Source organism: Gorilla gorilla, chromosome 20, assembly GCF_029281585.2.
Source record: "Gorilla gorilla gorilla isolate KB3781 chromosome 20, NHGRI_mGorGor1-v2.1_pri, whole genome shotgun sequence".
Taxonomy (NCBI): domain Eukaryota; kingdom Metazoa; phylum Chordata; class Mammalia; order Primates; family Hominidae; genus Gorilla; species Gorilla gorilla.
In genome coordinates, this window is record NC_073244.2 from 6,802,137 (window position 1) to 6,820,205 (window position 18,069).

Genomic DNA, 18,069 nt, shown 5'->3' on the forward strand with positions numbered 1-18,069 from the left:
TCGTAAGATGATTTGATTGAAGGGCTTTAAATAGGTGTGACGATAAGTTCTAAACTGTGCTCGCTTCGGCAGCACATATACTAAAATTGGAACGATACAGAGAAGATTAGCATGGCCCCTGCGCAAGGATGACACGCAAATTCGTGAAGCGTTCCATATTTTTGCTATAATCCACAGCTCGTCACCTCGTTTGGCTTCTCTTGCCCGGATCCTGCCATGACGTCACAGGGCCAGTGATGTCATAGCCTTCCCGTGTCCATCTCCTGTGGCACCACTGAGGTTGGCGGTAGAACAATCTGGCCGTCTCCACTCCTGCGTGGCGTTGTGCCACCTGCCCCGGTAGCTTCGCGCAGCAAGAAATAAATAAGTGCTCTTCAGGGGCACTTACTGAGTGCCGGCTGCGTACACAAGAGTACACTATGGTTTTTGGGTTGGTTTGTTTGTTTGTTTGTTTGAGACGGATTCTCGCTCTGTCGCCCAGGCTGGAGCGCAGAAGCGCGATCTCGGCTCTCTGCAACCTCCACCTCCCGGGTTCAAGCCATTCTCCTGCCTCAGCCTCCCAAGTAGCTGGGATTACAGGCATGCGCTACCACGCCCGGCTAATTTTATATTTTTAGTAGAGACGGTTTCTCCATGTTGGTCAGGCTGGTCTCGAACTCCTAACCTTAGGTGATTTGCCCGCCTAGGCCTCCCAAAGTGCTGGGATTACAGGTGTGACCCACCAAGCCCGCTAAAAAAAAGTTTTGTTTTGTTTTGTTTTGTTTTGTGAGACAGAGTCTCACTCTGTCGCCCAGGCTGGAGTGCAGTGGAGTGAGTGACCCACCAAGCCCGCCAAAAAAAAGTTTTGTTTTGTTTTGTTTTGTGAGACAGAGTCTCACTCTGTCGCCCAGGCTGGAGTGCAGTGGAGTGAGTGACCCACCAAGCCCGCCAAAAAAAAGTTTTGTTTTGTTTTGTTTTGTGAGACAGAGTCTCACTCTGTCGCCCAGGCTGGAGTGCAGTGGAGTGATCTCGGCTCACTGCAACCTCCGCCTCTTGGGTTCAAGCAATTCTCTGCCTCAGCCTCCTGAATAGCTGGGATTTCAGGCTTCCGCCACCACACCCGGCTATTTTTTTTGTATTTTTAGTGGAGACCAGGTTTCATCATCTTGGCCAGGTTGGTATTGAACTCCTGACCTCGTGATCCACCCGCGTCAGCCTCCCAAGGTGCTGGAGTTACAGGCATGAGCCACCGCGACCGGCCCCCCAAAAAAATGTTTTTAAAAATTAACTGAGGACGGTGGTGCATGCCTGTAATTCCAGCTACTTGGGAGGCTGAGGTGGGAGGACTACTTGAGCCCAGGAGTTGGAGGCTGCAGTGAGCCATGATCGTATCCCTGCGCTCCAGGTTGGATGACTAAGTGAGACCCTGTCTCTAAAAAATAAAAAGTAAAAAAGCCAACAGTCAGTATTTTTAGCTTTTTTGAGTAAAGTAACTACTCCACTCTGCTGTTGTAGAGAAAACGCAGCCGTAAATGATACATAAATGGATGGGCACAGCTGTGTGCCAATAAAGCTTTGTCTGCAGACACTGGAATTTGAATGTTATGTAATTTCCACGTTTGATAGAATGGTTTTCATATTTTGGGTTTTTTTTTTCAACCAGTTAAAAATGTAAGAGCCATTCTTAGCTCACAAGCCATACAAAAATAGGCTGCAGCTGGATTTGGCCCACAGGTCAAGAACACAGCCGTCCAAGAGAAAGATAAGCAAATAACAAACATAACTTTAAGTGTTCTGGTAGCCACAGTAAAACAACTAAAAAAGAGCAAGTGAAATTAATTTTAATAATATATTTTACACATCTCAAGTCATCCAAACAAGGTCAAGCGCTGCGGCTCATGCCTGTAATCTCAGCACTTTTGGAGGCTGAGGCGGGAGGATCATTTCAGCCCAGGTGTTCAAGACCAGCCTGGGCAACATAATGAGATCCTGTCTCTACGAAAAATACCAAAAATTAGCTGGGCACGGTGGTGTGTGCCTGTGGTCCCAGCTACTTGGGAGGCTGAGGCAAGAGGATTGCTTAAGCCAAGGAGTTGGAGGCTGCAGTGAGCTGTGATGGCACCATTGCATTCCAGCCTGGGCAACAGAGCAAGACCCCACCTCATAAACAAAAAAAAAGTGGCCGGGCGCGGTGGCTCACACCTGTAATCCCAGCACTTGGGAGGCCGAGGCGGGCGGATCACGAGGTCAGGAGATCGAGACCACCCTGGCAAACACAGTGAAACCCTGTCTCTACTAAAAATACAAAAATATTAGCTGGGTGTGGTGGCGGGCGCCTGTAGTCCCAGCTGCTCGGGAGGCTGAGGCAGAAGAATGGCCTGAACCCGGGAGGCGGAGCTTGTAGTGAGCCGAGATCACGCCACTGCACCCCAGCCTGGGTGACAGAGCGAGACTACTTCTCAAAAAAAAAAAAAAGCAACTGAGATGCTACATCCTTTTTGGTACCAAGTCTTCAGAATCTGGTGTGTTTCCCATCCATGGGGTGTTCCAATATGGATACCAGTGCTTCCTCAGAAACACTTACCTCCACAGTGTTTAGATTTACAGCGTTTATACTGAAAAGGAAAATTCACAAACACTAAGGTATTTAAAATATACACAAGGCTGAGCACGGTGGCTCACGCCTGCAATCCCAGCACTTTGGGAGGCTGAGGCGGGAGGATCACTTGAATCCAGACTGGGCAACATAGGGAGACCCCATCTCTACAAAAAATTTAAAAGTTAGCTAGGCATATGGCACATGCCTGTAGTCCCAGATACTCAGGAGGCTGAGGCAGGAGATCACTTGAGTCCAGGAGGTCGAGGCTGCGGTGAACTATATTTGCACCACTGCACTCCAGCCTGGGTGACGGAGCAAGACCCTGTTTCAAATATCTATATATTTACATTTATATGTGTAATGTGTACATATGTGTGTATTTATGTATTTGAAAACTTTAATGTGTGTGTACATATATATATATAGTCAAAAACGGAAATCATGTCAGTTTTTTATTTTTAACTGAAATTAATTGAAATAGCCCGGCCACGGTGGCTGACACCTATAATCCCAGCACTTCGGAAGGCTGAGGCCGGCGGATCACTTGAGGTCAGGAGTTCAAGACCAGCCTGGCCAACATGGTGAAACCTGCATCTCTACTAAAAATGCAAAAATTAGCCAGGCGTGGTGGCGCGCGCCTGTGGTCCCAGCTACTCGGAGTCCCAGCTACATATATATGTGTATTTATATATATGTGTCTTCAAAAAATGGAATCTAGTGCCAGTTTTTAATTTTTAATTGAAATTTAAGAATAGGAAGTATTTGCTGGGTGCGGTGGCTCACACCTGTAATCCCAGCACTTTGGGAGGCCGAGGCGGGCAGATCACGAGGTCAGGAGATGGAGACCATCCTGGATAACACAGTGAAACCCCATCTCTACTAAAAATACAAAAATTAGCTGGGCGTGGCGGTGTGTGCCTGTAGTCCCAGCTGCTGGGGAGGCTGAGGCAGGAGAATGGCGTGAACCCAGGAGGCGGAGCTTGCAGTGAAGCAAGATTGCGCCACTGCACTCCAGCCTGGGTGACAGAGCGAGACTCCGTCTCAAAAAATAAAATAAAATAAAATAAAAAGAACATGAAGTGTTTGCTTCCCTGATGGCACCAGCCACACTTTCAGTACTCAGTAGCCCCATGGCCAGTGGCTACAGTAGTAGATATTGCCACATTGAAAATTTCCTTCATCTCAGAATAACAGAAATGGTCAGCACTGGTCTAAAATGATATGGGTCGGCCAGGTGCAGTGGCTCAAGCCTGTAATCACAGTACTTTGGGAGGCTGAGGCAGGTGGATCACCTGAGGTCAGGGGTTCGAGACCAGCCTGGCCAACATGGTGAAACCCCATCTCTACTAAAAATAAAATAAAACAAAATGTGTCAAACTCCTACTGATGCTTCAAAACCCCATCTCCCTTGCCTCCTCTTACATGCAGCTTTCCTTGATTCCTCCGACAGAGCCCCAACTCTCCCTCCAGTTCCTCCAGCCCCAAGCCTCTCATTCTGTCCTGTACTTGCTCATATAGGGAAACAGGGTGGGCGGGGTGGGGGGGGTTCCGCCTGTGCTGGCTCATACAGGGAATCCGGGTTGGGGGTTGGCCTGTGCCAGCTCTGTCTTCCTGGGCATGGGCTGGGCCAGAGCTAAGGTCTCCTGAGAGCCAGCACTGCCTGGCAGGAGACTGTCCCGGAGACTTTTTAATAATTTATTATTATTAGGTTTTGTTTTTTTGTTTTTCTGTTTTTTTTTTTTTTAAGACGGAGTCTTGCTCTGTCGCCCAGGCTGGAGTGCAGTGGCGCGATCTCGGCTTACTACAACCTCCGCCTCCTGGCTTCAAGTGATCCTCCCACCTCAGCCTCCTCAGTAGCTGGAATTACAGGCATGTGCCCCCATGCCCGACTAATTTTTGTATTTTTAGTAGAAACGTAGTTTCGCCATGTTAGCCAGACTGGTCTGGAATTCCTGACCTCAAGTGATCCGCCCGCCTCGGCCTCCCAAAGTGCTGGGATTACAGGCGTGAGCCACTCGGATTTTTATTTTTATTTATTTATTTATTTTTAGAGAGAGGCTCTTGCTCTGCTGCCCAGGCTGGAGCGTCATGTTGTGATGATAACTCACTGCAGCTTCGACCTCTTGGGCTCAACGGATCCTCCCCCTTCGGCCTCAGCCTCCCAAGTAGCTAGAACTCCAGGTGCAAGCTACCGCACCCAGTAAGAATCCTATTCTCTTTTGGACTGACAAACTCCTACTCATCCAACAAAGCCCCAGCTCCAATGGCCCCTTCTCTGAGGAACCTGCCCTGGTTCCCTGGTCTACCTCCCAGCTAGTAGAGTTCCCTGGGAAGGGGTTAGACGCCTCTAAGTGGCACAGAGGGGCCCTCATCCCTGCCCCAAAGGTAGCCTTCTCCCCTCCCCTTTCTGGCAGAAGAGAAGTCTGAGATGGAGAAAGAGTGAGAGCCGCCCACGAGCTCTGAGCAGAGAGCCCGCAGGAGTGCCACGTCCCAGCGGCCTCGGCCCCTCCCTGCCTCAGTTTCCCGTGGCAGCAAAGGGGGCGAGGGGCCCCTCCAGGCCTCTGGTGACGGGGGTGCTGTGCCCAGGCGGGGGTCCGGGGGCGACCGAGGGGGCTCAGGAAGTCCGCGGCCGCAGGAATTCGGCGCCTCCAGGCCTTATAAGGACATTTGCGCTCCGGGCCAATCAGCGGCGGGGGCGTGGCGCGCGGAGCCCGGCGCGTCCCAACCCCGCGCCAGACCGGCGGTCCCGTCCCGTCCCGTCCCGTCCGGCGCCGTCCCGCCGCCCGCCCGCCAGCCATGAGCTCCACGCAGTTCAACAAGGGCCCCTCGTACGGGCTGTCGGCCGAGGTCAAGAACCGGGTGAGTGAGGGGCGCCCCTTGTCCCCCCGACAGCGCGGCCGTCGCACGCTCCGACCGGTGCAGGAGCCCCCAGGCGCCCCCGGCACCTCCCGGGTAGGGAGCTTGGAGACCCGGGGCGGAGGGGCCCTTGTTCTCCCTGACGCCTGGTGGGGGTATGTCTGCGGGCACCCCCTGAGGCTCCCGCGAATCTTGGGGAGCACCCAGGTCTGAGATCTGGGGGACGAGTGACCCATTACCCCCCCTCCCCAACATCTAGGGGTAGTTGGGTCTGACTTCGTCCCCTCGCCATGGCCCCAGGACCCCCACGTGTGAAGCCCCTGGCGCCCACTCAACCTTCGAGAAGGTCGGTTCCAGGTCCGACAACGCTCTAGGGGTCTGGGGGGGGACCCCAGCAACCCCGTCATCTCCTGGCCACACTTCTGCTTTTGGGGCCTCTTAGCTTTGGGAGGGGAAGGGGCATGGCCGAGTGGTTTTTGAGAAGTGTTACCCCCCACAAACAGGAATTTCCTGGCCTCTGGGACACCTTGGGGGTGTCTTGGGGGGAGGGGCGGTAGCCGCTTTGCACGTTCTTTGTCCCCCATCTGACTAATTTAAACGGATAACAAAGAGGTTCTCTGAAGGTGGCCCTGAGATATGTGGGGTTTTGCAGCCTCGAAAGAAGAGCTGGGGCCCGGCAGGGCGCGGGGGCTCACGCCCGTAATCCCAGCACTTTGGGGGGCGGAGCTGGGTGGATGGCTTGAGCCCAGCGAGTTCGAGACCAGTCTGGGCAACATGGCGAAACCCCATCTCTATAATTAAAAACAAGCCAGGGCTAGGGGAGACACTTTTTAAGAAAGCACTTGTGGTTCTAGCTCAGAGAGGGCCAGACACTTCTGCAGGGTCACACAGCAGGGTCCTGGACAGGATTCCCAGGGAAAGTGGGGGGCGGGGGTTGTGATGCGAGACCCACGGAGAGGACCGGGACCTGACCCTCCAGGACCTTCCAGCTGGAGGGGGGTGTCGTCCCCGCCCACCCCCTCCCCCGACGCCCACTGGGCACCTGGGAAGGTGTCCTTACAGCTGACTTCTGCAGGGGAACCTGCCTCTGCACGCTCTGAGGGCACCGGCCCTGCCAGCCCCAACAGCCACCTGCCCGGCGGCACTCCAGGGCCGGCAGACTGGAGGGAGAATTCCTGCTTCCCCGCTGTGAGCCCCTGCAAGCCTTCAGACAAGCTCTTGGCCAAAAAGGGAGGCTGAGGCTTGGGGTGGTCAAGGCCTGAGCCAGGGTCCCCAGCCCGGGGCTCACGACTCCTCCTTCAAGGGGCCATCTGCACCCTGCATTCATAGAGCCCCCCGTGCAGTGGCGTGGGCACCCTGCATACAGCCGGCTAAGGGCACCGGTGTCCACAGGGACCCAGAGACGTCGTGCCAGCTGCGCAGGGCCACAGAGCCCACAAGCGACAGGGCCAAGACCGGAACCCAGTACCTGCTGGGCCTGCGGAAGTGGGAGCGGGCACAGGAGGGTGGGGCGGCTTCCGGAGACGGGGTGGGGTGGGGGCAGGTTGATACCTGCCCTGGCGGGGGTGAGGACAGAGGCTGGAAGAGCCGCTCTGCAGGCTCCCCGCGCAACCCTCAGTCTGTCCGTTTGGAGGGTGGGCGAGGCGTCGGCCAGCTTGCCAGGGTCACGGAAGGGTCGCATCCCGATTAGAAACCAGCTTCCCCCTGGCTTCCGCTCACACCCGCTTTACCGGCTGCTTGAAACAGCCAGAGACCCGCCCCCCCCTTCCCCGCTTCCCCGTGGCTCAGTTTACTCCCGGCTGGACGGCACGGAGGCAGCTCGGATCCACAGTGTCTGCGGCCTTGCATCCAGGCTTGGGGGTCGGGACCCGCTGGGAACAGCTGGTTCAGATTTAGCCGGGGAGGCAGCGCGCATTCCTGGCAGTTTGTGGTGAACAGGAATGTGCTGGAAGGCCGGCGGCCGGGCAGCGGGGGGCGGGGGTGGGGGAGGACGGCAGCCGCTGGGGGTGGGGCCAGGGGACCTGGGCCCCTGAGCCGGCAGAGACGCGGCGCAGCTGGGCGAGGCAGGGCTGTGTACCCAGCAGCCACCGTTCTCATTCCTCGGGATCAAAGTTGCCGGCGGGGCGGGGCTGCCCCCGGGCGTGGGAAGCCAAGCTGGGTGGGCAGTGAGCTGGTACTGGGGGGCCTCCCCGCCTTTGCCTCCTCTGGGCTACGAGCTGTTTCCAGGCAGGTGCCAGGTCAGGGAACCCTAACCCAAATAATCCCAGGCAGGTCCAGCTCAGGGGACCCTAACCCAAATAATTCCAGGCAGGTCCAGCTCAGGGGACCCTAACCCAAATAATCCCAGGCAGGTCCAGCTCAGGGGACCCTAACCCAAATAATTCCAGGCAGGTCCAGCTCAGGGGACCCTAACCCAAATAATTCCAGGCAGGTCCAGCTCAGAGGACCCTAACCCAAATAATTCCAGGCAGGTCCAGCTCAGGGGACCCTAACCCAAATAATCCCAGGCAGGTCCAGGTCAGGGGACCCTATCCCAAATAATCCCAGGCAGGTCCAGCTCAGAGGACCCTAACCCAAATAATTCCAGGCAGGTCCAGCTCAGGGGACCCTAACCCAAATAATCCCAGGCAGGTCCAGCTCAGGGGACCCTAACCCAAATAATCCCAGGCAGGTCCAGCTCAGGGGACCCTAACCCAAATAATTCCAGGCAGGTCCAGCTCAGAGGACCCTAACCCAAATAATTCCAGGCAGGTCCAGCTCAGAGGACCCTAACCCAAATAATCCCAGGCAGGTCCAGTTCAGGGTACACTAACCCAAATCATCCCAGGCAGGTCCAGCTCAGGGGACCCTAACCCAAATCATCCCAGGCAGGTCCAGGTCAGATGACCCTACCCAAATCATCCCAGGCAGGTCCAGGTCAGGGGACCCTAACCCAAATCATCCCAGGCAGGTCCAGGTCAGTTGACTCTACCCAAATAATCCCAGGAAGAGATGAGGAAGCAGAGGCTGAGGGGGGAGCCGTCCGCGGGAACCTGGGGAGATGGGTGCAGAGCAGGGAGAGGGATTTGATTTTTTTTTTTTTTCTTTCTTTCTTTTTTTTTTTTTTTTTTTTAAGACAGAGGCTCACTCTGTTCCAGGCTGGAGTGAAGTGGCCCAATCTTGGCTCACTGCCTCCTCCGCCTCCTGGGTTCAAGCGATTCTCCTGCCTCAGCCTCCCAAGTAGCTGGGACTACAGGTGCCCACCACCACGCCCAGCTCATTTTTGTATTTTAGTAGAGACGGGATTTCACCATGTGGGCTAGGCCTATCCCGAACTCCTGACCTCAGATGATCCGCCCGCCTTGACCTCCCAAAGTGCTGGGATTGTAGGTGTGAGCCACCGCACCCAGCCCAAACCCTACTTTATTTTCCCTCCAGCGTTTATTTCCCGCTCCCGCTACACGACCTGCCCCCGTGCTTATGGCCCCCTATACGCTTTGCCGTCTGCCTCAGTGCTGTCTCCGCGGTCACTAGTGGCTGGATAGGGACACTCAAGGTTCCCACTGGTGCACACCCACTGCCCAGGAGCACACAGCCCATTCCCCACGGCGGTATCTCAGAGCACCGAAGGCCAAGAAAGCTGGAATGGCCGGGTGCAGAAAGGTGGCAGGGAATCGGTGGCAAGGACTAGAGGCGGTCAGCCTCCGGGACAGCTCCTTCGGGAGTTGCTAAGAAGCAGGATCGGGGCCGGGCGCGGTGGCTCACGCCTGTAATCCCAGCACTTTGGGAGGCCGAGGCGGGCAGATCACGAGGTCAGGAGATCGAGACCATCCTGGCGAACACAGTGAAACCCCATCTCTACTAAAAATACAAAAAATTAGCCGGGCGTGGTGGCGGGTGCCTGTAGTCCCAGCTACTCGGGAGGCTGAGGCAGGAGAATGGCATGAACCCAGGAGGCGGAGCTTGCAGTGAGCCGTGATCGCACCACTGCACTCCAGCCTGGGCGACAGAGCGAGACTCTGTCTCAAAAAAAAAAATAAAAAAGAAGAAAGAGGTGATGGTTGCACAACATTGCAGACGCACGAAATGCTGTTAAATGGTTCACTTTCAGGCGGTTGAAGTGGTAAATGTCAGGTGTGATGTAGCGGGGAGGTGAGAAGGCAGGGCGCGGAGGCAGATCCGGCCAGGTTTGTTCTGCACCGGGAGTGGATTAGAGCTGATGTTTTATCAGTGAGTGCTAAACAGGTTGTCGGCCTGCTTGGAGGGCGGTTTATCTGTGCCCGCCTGCAGTGACTGGGGCGCCCCCAATGATGGGAAAAGGGAGCATCTGCGTGGGTGTGGTGAGGGGGGACCTCCAGGCCCCTCTGTCTGCTGTTGCCCTGGAGTCCCCGGCCCCACCCTCTCCAGAGCTTCTGGGGGGTTCCTGCTGGGGGTGCCCCCAGCCCAGCTCAGTCTCGTGCCCTTTGCTCCACCAGCTCCTGTCCAAATATGACCCCCAGAAGGAGGCAGAGCTCCGCACCTGGATCGAGGGACTCACCGGCCTCTCCATCGGCCCCGACTTCCAGAAGGGCCTGAAGGATGGAACTATCTTATGCACGTGAGTACACGCAGGGACACGGGCTGTCTCACACTTAACAAATCTTGATTTTTCTCACTTTTTTTCTTAATTAAGAAATTTTTGGGGGGCCGGGCATGGCCCGGCTCATGCCTGTAATCCCAGCACTTTTGGAGGCCGGGGGGGCGGGGGCGGTGGATCTCGAGGTCAGGAGTTCGAGACCAGCCTGGCCAACATGGTGAAACCCCGTCTGTACTAATAATACAAAAAAATTAGCCAGGCACCTGTAATCCCAGCTACTCGGGAGGCTGAGGAAGGAGAATCGCTTGAACCCGGGAGGCGGAGGTTGCAGTGAGCCGAGATCACACCATTGCACTCCAGCCAGGGTGACAGAGCGAGACTCCATCTCAAAAAAAAAAAAAAAAAAAAAAAAAGTTAGCTGGGCGTGATGGCTAAATAAATTTTTTTTTTTTTTTGAGGTGGAGTCTCACTCTGTCGCCCAGGCTGGAGTGCAGTGGCGTGATCTCGGCTCACTGCAACCTCCACCTCCTGGGTTCAAGTGATTCTCCTGCCTCAGCCTCCCGAGTAGCTGGGATTACAGGCGACTGCCACCATGCCCGGCTAATTTTTTTTGTATATTTGTTAGAGATGGGGTTTCGCCATGTTGGCCAGGCTGGTCTTGAGCCCTTGACCTCACGTGATCTGCCTGCCTCGGCCTTCCAAAGTGCTGGGCTTACAGGCCTGAGCCACCAAACCCAGCCAAAGATGACTTTATAAGAGTGGAAACTTGAGGCCTGGGACGGTGGCTCACGCTTGTAATCCCAGCACTTTGGGAGGTTGAGGTGGACGGATCACGAGGTCAGGAGATCGAGACCAGCCTGGACAACATGGTGAAACTCCATCTCTACTAAAAATGCAAAAATTAGCCGGGTGGGGTGGCAGGCGCCTGTAATCCCAGCTACTCGGGAGGCTCAGGGCTGAGGCAGGAGAATCACTTGAACCCGGGAGGTGGAGGTGGCAGTGAGTCTAGATAGTGCCATTGCACTCTAGTCTGGGTGACAGAGCTAGACCCCGTCTCAAAAAAAAAAAAAAAAAAAGAGTGGAAACTGAGGCCCAGAGAGAGGCTGTGAGTTTGCCCAGGAAGGCGTGAGCTTGGCTGAGATCAGCATCGGGTCTTCACGGTTCCTCGCTGCTCACAGAGGTTTCTGTTTCCCTCACCCCATGTTGTGCTCTCCAGACTCATGAACAAGCTACAGCCGGGCTCCGTCCCCAAGATCAACCGCTCCATGCAGAACTGGCACCAGGTGAGGGGCTGGTGGGGCGGAGTAGGGATGGTGCTGGGGGCCCATCTAACAGGTGGGGAGACTGAGGCCCACTCACTGTCGCTCTCCTGCCTCTTCCCAGCTAGAAAACCTGTCCAACTTCATCAAGGCCATGGTCAGCTACGGCATGAACCCTGTGGACCTGTTCGAGGCCAATGACCTGTTTGAGAGTGGGAACATGACGCAGGTGCAGGTGTCTCTTCTTGCCCTGGCGGGGAAGGTGAGGCCCAGAAAGGGGCAGCCACCTGCCCAGAATCACACAGCGAGGTGGATGTAGCTGTTGCATTCACTCCTTTGCAAATTTTTGTTTGTTTGTTTTTGAGTCAGAGTCTCACTCTGTCATTCAGGCTGGAGTGCAATGGTGTGATCTCAGCTCACTGCAACCTCCACCTCCCGGGTTCAAGCGATTCTTCTGCCTCAGTCTCCCGAGTAGCTGGGATTACAGGCACCTGCCACCACGCCTGGCTAATTTTTGTATTTTTAGTGGAGACTGGGTTTCACCATGCTGGCCAGGCTGGTCTTGAACTCTTGACTTCAGGTGATCCGCCCGCCTCAGCCTCCCCAAGTGCTGGGATTACAGGCATGAGCCCCTGTGCCCGGCCTTGTTTGCAAATATTTCTGAGCATCCGTGAGGTGCCGGGTACTTCAGATTCCTTGGTGAACAGGAAAGACATGGTCTACCCCTTAGGCAGTTCAGTCTGATGGTGGAGGCATGCAAAAGTGAACACAGCATTTTATTATGCATTATATGTAAGCTCTGGCCGGGCGCGGTGGCTCACACCTGTAATCCCAGCACTTTGGGAGGCCGAGGTTGGAGAATCACTTGACACCAGGAGTTCGAGACCAGCGTGGCCAACATGGTGAAACCCCATCTCTACTAAGAATACAAAAATTACCTGGGTGTGGTGGTGCATGCCTGTAATCCCAGCTACTTGGGAGGCTGAGCCCAGAAGTTAAGAGGTTGCAGTGAGCTATAACCACACCACTGCTCTCCAGCCTGGGCAACAGAGCAAGACTCTCTCAAAAAATAATAAGAACAAAAGTAATAAATAAGCTCTGAACTGGGAGAAATGCCTTGAAGGAGAAGAATCAGACGAATGTTGAGCATCTAGTGATCTTCAAACCCAGACTGGGAGCGTGGGTGGGACACGGTGTCTGGTGTAGACGGGGAGCGTGGGTGGGACACGGTGTCTGGTGTAGACGGGGAGCGTGGGTGGGACACGGTGTCTGGTGTAGACGGGGAGCGTGGGTGGGACACGGTGTCTGGTGTAGACGGGGAGCGTGGGTGGGACACGGTGTCTGGTGTAGACGGGGAGCGTGGGTGGGACACGGTGTCTGGTGTAGACGGGGAGCGTGGGTGGGACACGGTGTCTGGTGTAGACGGGGAGCGTGGGTGGGACACGGTGTCTGGTGTAGACGGGGAGCGTGGGTGGGACACGGTGTCTGGTGTAGACGGGGAGCGTGGGTGGGACACGGTGTCTGGTGTAGACGGGGAGCGTGGGTGGGACACGGTGTCTGGTGTAGACGGGGAGCGTGGGTGGGACACGGTGTCTGGTGTAGACGGGGAGCGTGGGTGGGACACGGTGTCTGGTGTAGACGGGGAGCGTGGGTGGGACACGGTGTCTGGTGTAGACGGGGAGCGTGGGTGGGACACGGTGTCTGGTGTAGACGGGGAGCGTGGGTGGGACACGGTGTCTGGTGTAGACCGGGAGCGTGGGTGGGACACGGTGTCTGGTGTAGACCGGGAGCGTGGGTGGGACACGGTGTCTGGTGTAGACCGGGAGCGTGGGTGGGACGGTGTCGGGTGTAGACGGGGAGCGTGGGTGGGACACGGTGTCTGGTGTAGACGGGGAGCGTGGGTGGGACGGTGTCTGGTGTAGACGGGGAGCGTGGGTGGGACGGTGTCTGGTGTAGACCGGGGGCGTGGGTGGGACGGTGTCGGGTGTAGACGGGGAGCGTGGGTGGGACGGTGTCGGGTGTAGACGGGGAGCGTGGGTGGGACGGTGTCTGGTGTAGATGGGGAGCGTGGGTGGGACGGTGTCGGGTGTAGACGGGGAGCGTGGGTGGGACACGGTGTCGGGTGTAGACGGGGAGCGTGGGTGGGACGGTGTCTGGTGTAGACCGGGGGCGTGGGTGGGACGGTGTCGGGTGTAGACGGGGAGCGTGGGTGGGAGGGTGTCTGGTGTAGACCAGGAGTGTGGGTGGGACACGGTGTCTCGTGCAGCCCGGGAGTGTGTGTTTGTGACACGGTGTCTCACGTAGAAGGAACAGCAAGGTCTTGACATTGGAACTGGCTTGGGCTGTTAGAGGAAGGGGGAGCTGGTTTTCTCCTGGGGTAACTGCTCCAAATGGTGTTTTCAGAAGCCCCCTGTGGCTCCCAGTAACCTCACGTGGGGAATGGTGGTCAGGGAGAAGCCGGGCGCAGACATCCCAGTGAGGGTCAGAGCCAATGGCCTGGCCATGGTGTCCGGGGATTGGGTCGGAGGAGGTGGTGGAAGGTGAGAGAGAGGAAGCGAAAACCACGTCCCCATCCCCAGAATTCTTGGCCTGAGCCCTGGAAAGCTGAGCTGTTGCCTAAGGCAAGGCACGCTGGGATGAAACAGCCCCATGGGCCGGGCGCGGTGGCTCACGCCTGTAATCCCAGCACTTTCGGAGGTTGAGGCGGGTGGATGACTTGAGGCCAGGAGTTCAAGACCAGCCTGGCAACATGGTGAAACCCCGTCTCTACTAAAAATACAAAAATTAGCCTGGCGTGGTGGCACACGCCTGTAATCCCAGCTACTTGGGAGGCTGAGGCAGGAGAATTGCTTGAACCCGGGAGGAGGGGGTTGCAGTGAGCGGAGATCACACCACTGCACTCCAGCCTGGGTGACAGAGCCAGACTCCATCTCAAAAATAAAAATAAAAAACTGAAACAGCTGTATGATGGGTGTGTGGAGCGTGTGGAGTCCCAGACACCCGAGAGATGTGCCTGTGGGGGCTCTGTGCCGCAGACAGAGGGGACAGGCCGCGGCCTGGTCTCTGTGCCGCCCCCAGGGCCTGGATCTAGGGTCCCTGGCTGCCCTCTGCTGGTACTCCCGGCCCCTTTCCCTCATGCAGGCCAAGACTAAGGGGCTGCAGAGCGGGGTGGACATTGGCGTCAAGTACTCGGAGAAGCAGGAGCGGAATTTCGACGACGCCACCATGAAGGCTGGCCAGTGCGTCATCGGGCTGCAGGTGGGCGACAGCTCCCCCAGCCCCAGGGACCACGGCGTTGGGGGACCACGGTGTTGGGGGACAGCAGCGTTGGGGGACAGCGGCATGGAGCCCTGTGGTCCCTCAATTTCAGGGAGGGACCGGAAGCTTGTTGGGTACAGTCTGATCTCTCCCACGAACCTCCCTGCAGATGGGCACCAACAAATGCGCCAGCCAGTCGGGCATGACCGCGTACGGCACGAGGAGGCATCTCTATGACCCCAAGAACCATATCCTGCCCCCCATGGACCACTCGACCATCAGCCTCCAGATGGGCACGAACAAGTGCGCCAGCCAGGTGGGGCTCGCCTGGGTGCCCCCGACTCCTCTCCCTGCCCCTCTACACCCTGTGGTCTCGGCCCCTTCCCTAGGCCACCTCCGGCTTCCCTCCCCGCTCTCTGTCTCCGCCTTGGATTTCAGCCTCTGTCATTTCCACCTGGCTGTGGGTCTCTAGGGAAGTTACTACCTCACCCTGTGTCATTTTCCCTTAAGGACTGCCCAAAGGTCCACCCAATTCTTTTTTTTTAATCTTTATTTATTTTATTTATGTATTTATTTTGAGATAGGATCTCACTCTGTTGTCCAGGCTGGAGCACAGTGGCGCAATCTCGGCTCACTGCAGCCTCCACCTCTGGGCTCAGGTGATCCTCCCACCTCAGCCTCCTGAGTAGCTGGGATTACAGGCATGTGCCACCAAGCCCAGCTAATTTTTTTTTTTTTTTTTTTTTTTTGAGACGGAGTCTCCCTCTGTTGCCCAGGCTGGAGTGCAGTGGCATGATCTCGGCTCACTGCAACCTCTGCCTCCCGGGTTCAAGAGATTCTCCTTCCTGCCTCAGCCTCCCGAATAGCTGGGACTACAGGTGCATGCTGCCACGCCCGGCCAATTTTTGTATTTTTAGTAGACATGGGGTTTCACCATGTTGCCCAGGCTGGTCTCGAACTCCTGAGCTCAGGCAATCCACCCGCCTCGACCTCCCAAACTGCTAGGGTTACAGGCGTGAGCCACCGCACCCGGCCACACCCAGCTAATTTTTGTATTTTTAGTAGAGACGGGGTTTCACTGTGTTGGTCAGGCTGGTCTTGAACTCCTGACCTCAGGTGATCCACCCACCTCAGCCTCCCGAGTAGCTGAGACTACAGGCGCCCGCCACCACACCCGGCTAATTTTTGTATTTTTAGTAGATATGGGGTTTCACCGTGTTGGCCAGGCTGGTCTTGAACTTCTGACCTCAGGTGATCCTCCCACCTCAGCCTCCCGAGTAGCTGGGATTACAGGCATGTGCCACCACGCCCAGCTAATTTTGTATTTTTGGGAGAGACAGGGTTTCACCGTGTTGGCCAGGCTGGACTGGAACTCCTGACCTCAGGTGATCCTCCCACCTTGGCCTCCCAAAGTGCTGGGATTACAGGCGTGAGCCAGTGCGCCCAGTGAAGGTCCCCTCTTCTCTCCACCATGACCTGCTCCACCCCTCCTTCCTCTCCAGGTGGGCATGACGGCTCCCGGGACCCGGCGGCACATCTATGATACCAAGCTGGGAACCGACAAGTGTGACAACTCCTCCATGTCCCTGCAGATGGGCTACACGCAGGGCGCCAACCAGAGCGGCCAGGTCTTCGGCCTGGGCCGGCAGATATATGACCCCAAGTACTGCCCGCAAGGCACAGTGGCCGATGGGGCTCCCTCGGGCACCGGCGACTGCCCGGACCCGGGGGAGGTCCCTGAATATCCCCCTTACTACCAGGAGGAGGCCGGCTACTGAGGCTCCCAGCACGCTCTCTCCCCACATCGTCTCCCCATCTAGGTTTTTGGGTTTTTCTGTGTTTTCATCTTTTTTTTTTTTTCTTAACCCGTTCAGTGCTGCCAGTCAACCAAGGGTCTGTGAGTGTCAGCGTGGGATCAGGCAGCAGAGCTTTTTTCCCCTTTGCCTTGATCCTTCGCAAGACTGAGCCACTGGGCTGTGGGGGAAGGGGTCAAGGCCATATCCCAATACGTGTAGGGCGAGGGTCCCTGCTGGCACATTCAGGCTGTGCTGCGAAGAAGAGACCTGGGCTTGGGAGGAACCGGTCCCCGACGGTTTCTGGTTGCCTCGCCTCTTCCCCCTTTTGTCAGCTGAGCAGTTTGTGGTTTCTATGCCCGCAAGTTTCAGGAAGTATTCACAAAGGAAAAATACATTTTTTTCCCGAGGGGTGGGGCAGGGACAGTGGAGAGGGTGCTAGGAAATGAGTCCGCTGGGAAAGGGGACCGGGCCGTGATGTTAAATATCTCCGGCTCCCAAGTGACTGGATTTGCCTAGGACCTTCAGACCAACAGACTTCAGACCCTCAGACCTGCCCCGGGGCCAGGTGGAGAAAGTGAGGGCCGTACAAGGAAGTGAAATTCTGAGTTGTTGGGGCTAAGCCTGACCCCCTCTCCATGCTCCCCGCCCCAACTCACTCTGTCCTCAGTAGATTTTTTTTTCGGTTGTGGTTGTTGCCCAGGCCGGAGTGCAGTGGCGCCATCTTGGCTCACTGCACCTCCACCTTCCGGGCTCAAGCGATTCGCCAGCCTCAGCCTCCTGAGTAGCTAGGACTGCAGGTGCTCCACCACGCCCGGCTAATTTTTGTATTTTTAGTAGAGACGGGGTTTCCCCATGTTGGCCAGGCTGGTCTCGAACTCCTGGCCTCAGGTGTGATCCGCCCGCCTCCGCCTCCCCAAGCGCTGAGATTACAGGTGTGAGCCACCGTGCCCAGCCCCTCAGTAGGTTTTAAGGAGCCCCCAGCCCTCCTCCCTTCTGGGCCCGACCAGCTTATACTGCTCCATCTTCCCCGGCCACATGCCCCGCCAAGTACTGCACAGGGAACCCCCGCCCAGGGGCCCTGCTCCGTGAGATAATGTGAAATACGACTGTGGACCAAACGCAATAAAACCTCTGTTTGTACGAAGAGAAGGTGGCCAAGAGAGTTGGCGTCGATGAGGGCGTGCTTTGCTTCGATGCTTTTGTGGGGAGAGAGGAGGTCTTGGAGGATGGGGGGATCAAGGGGAAAATGTCCACTCACCATTGGGAGGAGGAGCAAAAGCTGAAGCCACAGGTGAGTCTGGGTGGAATGAATGATTTGAAGGGCCGGGACTTGGGGTAGAGGGAGAGGCTGGGCTTCCTGGCCAGTTGGAGAGGAGGCAGTTCCCTCAAATGCCCCCCAGGCGCTTTGGCTGCACCCTACCTTACAGCGCAAGTCTTGTGGCCTCAGCCTGGATGTCTCCCCGTTGGCGAACTCCTATTTATCCTCAAAGCCCCAACGGCAATGCCACCTCCTGCCGCGGGAGCCGTCCCCACGCCTCTCACTCTCCCCAGCGCCTTCAAAGCTGTGGACCCACACGCTCCCATTTCAGCTTCACCTCCAGCCTGAAGAGTTTATTTCAACTCTTCTTCCAGAGTGGGAAACGGGTTTTCCTCAAAATCAGGGTAGCCACTATCATCGGAGACTCTAGAATGTTGGGGGCCCCCTCCCCCTTCTGCCATCCTCTGCAGAAGCCGAGGAGCGTTCGTGGAATGAATGAATGAACGAAT

General features: G+C 56.4%; 1 protein-coding gene and 1 non-coding gene across 2 annotated transcripts; both read left to right on the plus strand.

The window, feature by feature from the left end:
* The first annotated feature begins 56 nt into the window (after nucleotides 1-56).
* Nucleotides 57-163, plus strand: LOC115933017 (U6 spliceosomal RNA). Its single transcript, XR_004069073.1, has one exon. It is a non-coding gene; the product is annotated as a U6 spliceosomal RNA (small nuclear RNA).
* A 4,832-nt stretch (nucleotides 164-4,995) lies between these two features.
* Nucleotides 4,996-17,448, plus strand: CNN2 (calponin 2). Its single transcript, XM_055371024.2, has 7 exons — nucleotides 4,996-5,437; nucleotides 9,889-10,010; nucleotides 11,206-11,272; nucleotides 11,373-11,510; nucleotides 14,390-14,506; nucleotides 14,676-14,822; nucleotides 16,009-17,448. Exons 1-7 carry the CDS (start codon nucleotides 5,375-5,377, stop codon nucleotides 16,282-16,284), a joined length of 930 nt encoding a protein of 309 aa, XP_055226999.1. The 5' UTR covers nucleotides 4,996-5,374; the 3' UTR covers nucleotides 16,285-17,448.
* Nucleotides 17,449-18,069: the final 621 nt, after the last annotated feature.

What these genes read in the sequence shown, in the direction of transcription:
- CNN2 (XM_055371024.2), top strand. Translation starts at nt 5,375, where the DNA reads ATGAGCTCCACGCAGTTCAACAAGGGCCCCTCGTACGGGCTGTCGGCC. An exon ending in TTCTTGCCCTGGCGGGGAAG is followed by an intron (nt 11,511 to 14,389) that starts GTGAGGCCCAGA and finishes TCCCTCATGCAG; the next exon opens with GCCAAGACTAAGGGGCTGCA. An exon ending in AGTGCGTCATCGGGCTGCAG is followed by an intron (nt 14,507 to 14,675) that starts GTGGGCGACAGC and finishes ACCTCCCTGCAG; the next exon opens with ATGGGCACCAACAAATGCGC.